This window comes from Necator americanus, chromosome II, assembly GCF_031761385.1.
Source record: "Necator americanus strain Aroian chromosome II, whole genome shotgun sequence".
Classification (NCBI taxonomy): domain Eukaryota; kingdom Metazoa; phylum Nematoda; class Chromadorea; order Rhabditida; family Ancylostomatidae; genus Necator; species Necator americanus.
In genome coordinates, this window is record NC_087372.1 from 14,886,044 (window position 1) to 14,893,960 (window position 7,917).

General features: G+C 39.6%; 1 protein-coding gene across 1 annotated transcript; it reads left to right on the forward strand.

Annotated features, from left to right (window-relative positions):
- Positions 1-3,414: 3,414 nt before the first annotated feature.
- On the forward strand, positions 3,415-3,693 carry RB195_017886 (uncharacterized protein; the record flags this gene model as incomplete). The annotated part of the gene is made up of 1 exon (XM_064185081.1): positions 3,415-3,693. One exon carries the CDS (start codon positions 3,415-3,417, stop codon positions 3,691-3,693), a length of 279 nt encoding a protein of 92 aa, XP_064040962.1.
- Positions 3,694-7,917: the final 4,224 nt, after the last annotated feature.

Genomic DNA, 7,917 nt, shown 5'->3' on the forward strand with positions numbered 1-7,917 from the left:
AGACATACACATCTTGGCTAAATCACTGCCTTAATGTAATGGATCTACGTCCGCTGACAGATTTGCGCTGAAACTTTGCAAAAATCCCAGAGAACTGTCCACTACCATGTCTATGTGAACGTGACTCCACGTACCTCCTACAACGCTGGAAAGCACTTTTCATGCAACCGAGCCAGTACAGTGCTACGTAGTTCAATTACATTTACAGTCAAAATTTTTTCCCCGTAATTTCCGAATCAAAAAGAATCGCTGCTTCATCTCTTCCACAACAAATTCAACAGCAAGAGTAAAAACTGCATTAATTTTTTACTCTCTGCTTAGTTTCTTTTTTTTTTTCTTTCCTTCTCTTCACATTATCCAAGTTCCAAAATATAACAAATAGATGGGATATACAATTTAATTATACAATTATTATGCTAAAACAAATTCAGTTAGCGTCAGCAAGATCATCCCATTAATGTGGCGTTTTCGAGCGTTTTTACTTATCTCTATATTTGCACTGCTAAATTACTAAAATTACTTTGTTTTACACGTAGAGTAAGTAGTAACTTTTCTAACGAAAGTACAAAAACAAAAGTATGTTTGATAGCAGTACAATTCTGCTAAAATTACTGCCAAAATTATTCTAAAAATCGGTGATAGGAATTGTAAGTAAATTATGCCATTACTTTTGCTTATCTGAACCAAACTGAACGAATTAGTAGAAAAAGTCAGAATATTGACGCGGGTGTTGACCGGCGTATTTGCAGTCACCTCTGGGACGAGCAAATCGTCAACAAACTCATTGGCGACGGTTGCACCGTTCAGTCAACATTCTGTCGCATTAGTTATGTAACAGCAGATGGTGGCGATACATTCACGATTAAATAACGGCGAGCAGCCGAGCTCAGCTCTCCGGCACAGGCGGAATTCCAGAGCACTGCGCTGACCTGGGTTTCGGTCAAGTGTGAAACGTACGAGGCGAGGAACGTGAGATGATCCGTTTATTCATCCGGTGCACTGACCTCAGTTGTTTTGATCGATCGATTTCGCGCTCCAATCAACCCGTTGATCGCATCCAATTATTCCACGAATTCCTATTGTGCTCCTTATTGGCGAGTTGTGATTGAGCCTTATTCGATTGCTAATTATGAAGTGCAGTTCTAGCGAAAAAGATGCATGCAACACTGTATTGGAACAAAATGAACCCAAATGAATGAATGATTAAAAATACTCATTTTTTGCAAGGAATTTTCCACGAACACCAAAAAAACATTCATAGCATAGAATGGAAGGAAATGCGCGTTGGATAGCAGAGAGCTGCAACGTTCTGAAAATTCTCTCTGTCGATTGTGTGCGGTTTTCACAATGGAACAGTTTGTACGATGTTTACAGGAAGCATTTGAGAAAATTTTCGAGATGGGTCCCGTGCCCTAGTGAATAAGGTTTGATACGTATCATACAAGTAACACAGCACAAACGCGAAGCACCCTATACAAATCCAGAAATCAGTTAAATTAGGAGCATTGGATTGTTCTAGTCACCCAATGAAACAATTCTCTGCACCATTACGACTAACGACTTGTTATTTTACTCATTTCAATGATCTGAACTCAGAAATCAAAGTAATATTGATTTAGCGCTGATCTTACCACCCCAGAGAGGACCAGGATCCTGGTGTTTTTCTTGCTTTTACTCTTTCGGTCATACTCTTCTTTATTGAACGCTAAAACCGAGGTGTTCGTACCTATAATGAAAGAGAAACTGCCGATCAGTCACACATTCGGGGCACTTCTCTGCACTTCGGGGCTTAATATTGACCCCAAATCCGAGAAAACCAATCTAAGACCCTTTCCACGCTCTGTTGTTGCTTCTCAAACTATCTCTGATTTATAGCCAATAATCCGCGAATGTCTGATATGCAATGAATGACAATCTCTCAATGAATTCCACGCTATCGTCGGATATTTATGCTTTATCCATAGCAATTAATACAAGGAAAGCATAGCGATAAAATATCTCAATCCGCGCATAATTGCGTTAATCGATCTGCTTTTACGAGCGATGTAACGATTACGACCAGTCGATTCTCGCATACGGTATGAAGTTGCGCACACGAATCCACACCAATAACATCCGGAAGGCGTTGATCTTATCAGCAACGTGCGTAAGAGTGCACATGTGTTTTTTTACGATCATTTTGATTGCTTCGATTACGCAACGGAAGCGTAACATACGCATTCATGCGTTAGCGCAATCAACTCACCGTGCGATTACGCGTAGAGGTAAAATTAGTCGGCAATTAGTTTGTCTTAGTTGTGAATGACCGTATTGTGCTGGTAAATGAGGTAGAAACACCTGGATTCTATGCGTAGGTCCGACGAAAGCCGTCGGAGCTCCGAGCCGAAGGACTCATTCAGCGACAATTCCTCAAAGGCACAAGAATCTCGAGTGATTACGGGTCAATTACAGTCGATTATGTTCTCGTGGAGGAGGTAATACAGGATGCGAAACGCCAGATGAAGCCTCTTACAGCGGCTCGCCTTTTTCGAGCATCCAATTAGGGGCACTGATTAGCTCTTTACGTTACCGCCTACGGTGATACCTCTTCATGTACTGTATTGGCGTTGTTAGCTCTTTTTGTATAGTTTGTAGTCTCGAGACCACAACTCCTGAGAAATGGAACACTCGGATATAAAGAGGTCCTACAGTTAATAAGGGCGAACGGTTGAAAAGTAGGAAAAAAAACTCCCACTCCAAATCAAGAATGAGGTCACGTAGCATCACTTTACAACTTACAGTCTAATTACTAAATTTTTATCACATTAGAATAAAAATTCGAAGTCCCTATTATTTTTACCCTTCTCGATGATCGTCTGTGCTATTTGACGCAAGTTTTATGGTTATTCGCATTTTATTTTAGTATGCGAGATAAGTAACCCACCATAATTGCTTAGTAATTGGACTTTTTGTCCTGGAATATCATATTCTGAGGATTTTCCGTGGAAAAATGAAAAAGAAACAACTACAAACAGCAGAAGCTGCTGCATATAATATAATAACATTAGGAGGAAAAGTGAATGAAAGTTCCAGTGAGTTTTTCACGGAGATCTAAGGAAATGTAACCGTTACGTTTGAAAAGCATTGCTGTCCTTTGCAAAACAATAGGAATAAATAAAAACTATGTGAAATACTAAAAAACAAAAGACTGAATAGCTTCCGTAAAGCTACGAAACTGTAGTTAACAACTCTTTAATCAACCTTCAATTGTTGGGTTGCACGGTTAGTCCTGGCGTTATTTTAGTTGAAATTTTGCGTGGAAAATAGAAAGTTTTGATAATACTTTTCGTGCTATTCTGTAGAGAATTGTGTATAAAGTAGCCGGTTAGCTTTTTTTTCTGCTGAAGTGCTTTCTGTTCTTTTCAGGTCAATCAGATGGATCGCCCAGTCGACAAAAACGAGCATTTTGGCATCTTCTGCTTTTTCCGTTTAATCGAGGTGCCAAAGCGAGAGAAGCACCCCGAGAGATTTGTGGAGGTTGAAGTGCACGGTGAAGAAGCGACGCCCATTAAGACGGATCAAAATTGGTTTAAGCGATTCCAGGACCTCAAATACATGCCTCGCACAGGACTCCGCGGTCACTTCGATGAGGAGCGACCGAATGAGCTTATCCACGAAGGTCCACGCCAAACCAAGGGCGATTGGCAAAGATGATGGAATGTTCTACAGTACCAAAGAGCGTTGCCGTCACGTCGATGGAAAAGATTCAAAAGTTGGACGCTTTGTCAGAACCCCTGTACTCATGGGCCGACCCAATATTTTTGAGATTTTTTCGAAAAAATGAATATTTTCTATTTTTCATCCTTCCTCCTCGGAGCAATACCAAAAATTCACATTGTTTAATTACTATGAATAGTCTTTGAATAGTTGTTAAAACTGCTCAAAAAAACATTCTGCCTATAGGGGACGTTCCCCATTTTTTCTACTTTTCCGCATGAATTACAGACAAAATAGCTCTTGCTGAAAGCTGAAAATCTCTCTATGACCGTAGTAAATTGAGGTCGGCCTTTTTCCGGTGCACCTGTTGCTCGTAAGTGGTTCGCATAAATCATCTTATTTGACACGAGACAACGGTGAAAAAATCGCCCGATAGACCTACTGACATATATTATCCGTAAAGGATCGTAGGACAGTACTTATTCTTCCATGGGACTAACATAATCGCATGTAGCGGGTCACGGTTATTCAGAATCCTAATGTAATCTACGGTCAACATAAGAAACTGGTTTTTCTGAAGTTATGATTGAGCTCTTTGCCTGAATGAGATCACGAGAGCGCTCAGTAGCTGTCGTAAGAGAATAGCGAACTCTTCGGCTGCACTGTGTTCGGTTCGGCAACTTCCACGAAACAGGGCCCTACTTGACACATTGTAGACAGCGCGCTTTTTTGCGTCTCTGGCGCGGTCCATGTTTTCACTTTTTTGGTCCATGCTGTGTGTAATGTGTATGTATTTGAAATAATAAACCTATTAAGTGCAAAAAAATTTCTTTAAAAAATTAGGAAATAATGGAAAATAACTGTCGGGAAGTTTTCTGCTCACCGTTGAGCAGCATCAGCCACCTCGATCGAAAAAGAGCGGATCGCCGGTAAACCGCGCCGTCGTCAAACGGTTAAGTGGATTGGCAAAAACCCCAGAAAACAGGTCGAGAACCACAACTATCACAAGGCGATCTGCTTTGCTTCCGTTTTGAAGTTACGGAAAAAAAGACTCCAGGATAAAACCGCCCTCTTTGACTGTTTTCGCGCACACTTATCTGCATTATATGTGTGGCTTAAAAAGAAGGTTTCACTTGTTTCTTCCATTTATCCTCCCTCTTTTCTTAAAAAAAGCTAACCTCAAAACTACACTGTTGAAGAAAAGTGAGTATATGATTAATGTTACTCTACGCTTCTCGAAAAAAAAGTAAATTCTTCTCCGGATTCATAGTAGTAAGAAAACACCTGAAATTCTCTGAGAAAAAGAGTCTTAATATTCTCTAAGGTGTTCGAAGGACACCCACTTGGTCACTTGTTAATTCCGCTTATAGAAAGATTATTCTGACAACCGCAAAATTATGCAAACGTTCATTTAGGAAAACTCACACATCAACGTAAGCAACTTAGAGGGTGTGCTGGTGAAAATAGACAAAATTTCCCTCGGAAGACCATTCTTTTGTTATACGAAGTACAACAGAGATTACTAAACATAATTTCGGAACTCATAAAAACTCAAAACAAAAAAACAGAAAAACAAAAAGACAAACAAACAAAACCTCGTTACTGTCTCTATAAATATTTGTGCTTTCTGGAAGGTTTGGTTATTCATGTATCAATATTTTTTGGATATTTTCCATACTTTTTACACTTCTTTTAACGTACTATTTAGTTTAACGGTGATATCAAGATGCCGAAGAATGTATTGTCCCCCTTCATTCTTCGATAATTGTTTTGAGAGCGCCTTCCAACTCCATGCGCAGAGGAAATCCGTGCAAAATCGTGAACGTTGCACGAAATTCTTCCCTTATCCCGTATCACACACTGAGTCGTCCGCTCTTTTAGGAACCATTAGAAATTCTGCTCATCTCTGTTACCAACCTAGAAGTGTCCGCAGCCCAAAATAAATAGCCAGAATTCCCTGCACACATTACAACCTTTTATGAAGACCAAAATTTTTTGAAAAATTTTCTGTTCATTGAATTAAAATAGAGTCAATGGCTAATTATTTAATTGTTTTTACTGTCGTTGCTGCTACATAACGATGGCCACCATTAACAAATCAGCATCGGTGAATAGCAGTTTCTGGATGGAAAATGTTTGCACTGGATCATATCTGGGCTCTACAGAAACGCTGCCAGGTTCGAACATTAACTACGTAAAAATAGTAGTAATAAATAAGTAAATATGTTGTGATAAGCAAGTAAAATAAACAACATGTAACATATTAATGATTAATAAAAACGACTTCGACTAACCAAAAGCGATGCAAAGTTGGATGTCCAAAAGTATTCGGAGCTCCAACCACAAAAACACCTCCTCCCCTACGCCTCCCAACCTCTCCTCATAGCGGGCAAAGTAGCATCACACTTCCTTCCTGTCCACCTTTAATCCTCATTAATCCGTTGACACCCACGTTCTACAGGTCAGACAAACTACATGATATGATTAAATGGATTACGGTACGGCGATAAATGACGCAACCGCAGATTGCGCCATCTCTCAGACGGTGACAGGTTGCGTGGGCGTGCGGCCGAAGAACTAACTTGAGACGTTCGCATGTGAGTGTGCGACAGTGCTCGTCATGTCCTCTTGAGAATGACACCCAGGCTGAACGGTGGGTGACTTATGTAAATGAGGACAGTGAATGAGGGATTAAGGCGATGCATTTTTGGCTGTAAGGTGATCTCTTGATGCGAGATGAGGGACGGGGATTACCTGCGGAGGGTCATGCTCAGTCATGTTGACGCAGCGTACGATTAGGTTTTCGTGGGAAGAGGTGGAAGGACCGTTGACTTCCTTTTTGCGACATATTTGAACCCATAGACCTCTTCATTCACTTTCTTGTTTACTTACACCTTTGTTTATCTAAATATCCTGCTTCCATTCACGTGAGCATCAAGGAATACCTATAACACAGACAAGAATAAAAGAGAATAGACATTTTGAGGAAGTTTCTCAAACGAATGATTTGTGTTTTGCAACGAGTTATTGCAGATTAGTGCGCGAGGAGATTTTTACATAGTAAATTGAGAACTGTAAGAGTTTTCTAGTCAGGAGCATTCCTCTTGTGAGACCACTCACTAACGTTAACAATAATTTATTGTTTTTCTCTCAAGTTTCAGAACAAATTACGAATTATTTCTCTCATGAAACGCTTTTATGATTTCGAGAGAAGCGATGGAAAAGTAAAAACTTTAACGAACTTATAGTAGTTAAATGTTGTTGTTCAACTTAACGTATATAGTTGTGCCCTAATTTATTTATAATCCTTTATTTATGTATTTGAAATCGGTTCAAAAACATCAAAAAAAATTGCTGACATTATTTCCAACATTTGGTAGAATTAAAATTATTAAAATGGTAGAATAAAAATTAAAATATAATAATAATAATATATGACATGAATATAATAATAATACCACAGAAGATGGTGTTTCCCCTTATTTATTCCGTAGTTAGATTACGATTGGAATGATGGTCGCTGGAGAATTTTCCTTTTTCTCTCTCGTATTTTCCGCAGGATTCTTGAAACAGGATTCCAAAAATCCGACGTTTGCTTAATGGCAGATCTAGCACCCCTGCACGTTCTACTCGTGTAAGTGAACGTACGTAGTGTATGTTTTGACTTCAGAGAACTTTCCATTCTTTCTTTCCTTTCACCTTAAATTTTTTCCACAAAAACATGTGTTTTGCTTCTGTCCTTCATCATCATCACGATCATCAGCTTAGTGGTTCATGCTCGTTTCTTTTTTCTACACGGGTCGAACAAGGCGTGAGCAAAGGGCACAGGCGTTAAGGCCGCGACCAAAGCAAAAACCTCGACATAATTGGGTGCCTGGATCTACGAACGCGAACCCTCTTATGCGATGTGGATCGGCGCCACAACAAATCCCATTTCGCCCCGAATAGAATCATTTGCGTCCAGTCTTTCACGATTCTGCGTAAAATAATGTGTAGCAAATAAAAATTTATTCTTAGAGCACAATAAGTACACGTATTTTCAATAAATTAAAGTGAGATGTGAGTCAAGGAGGCCATAAAAGGCGGCCGGAGAACATCGCAAGAAACCCGATTGCGCGTGACTGTCAAGTAACGAGTAAGAAGTAACAAACAAATGGTGCAGTAAAGTACAAATATGTAGAATATAGATGATCGAATTTTTAAAATAAAACGAAGCACTAC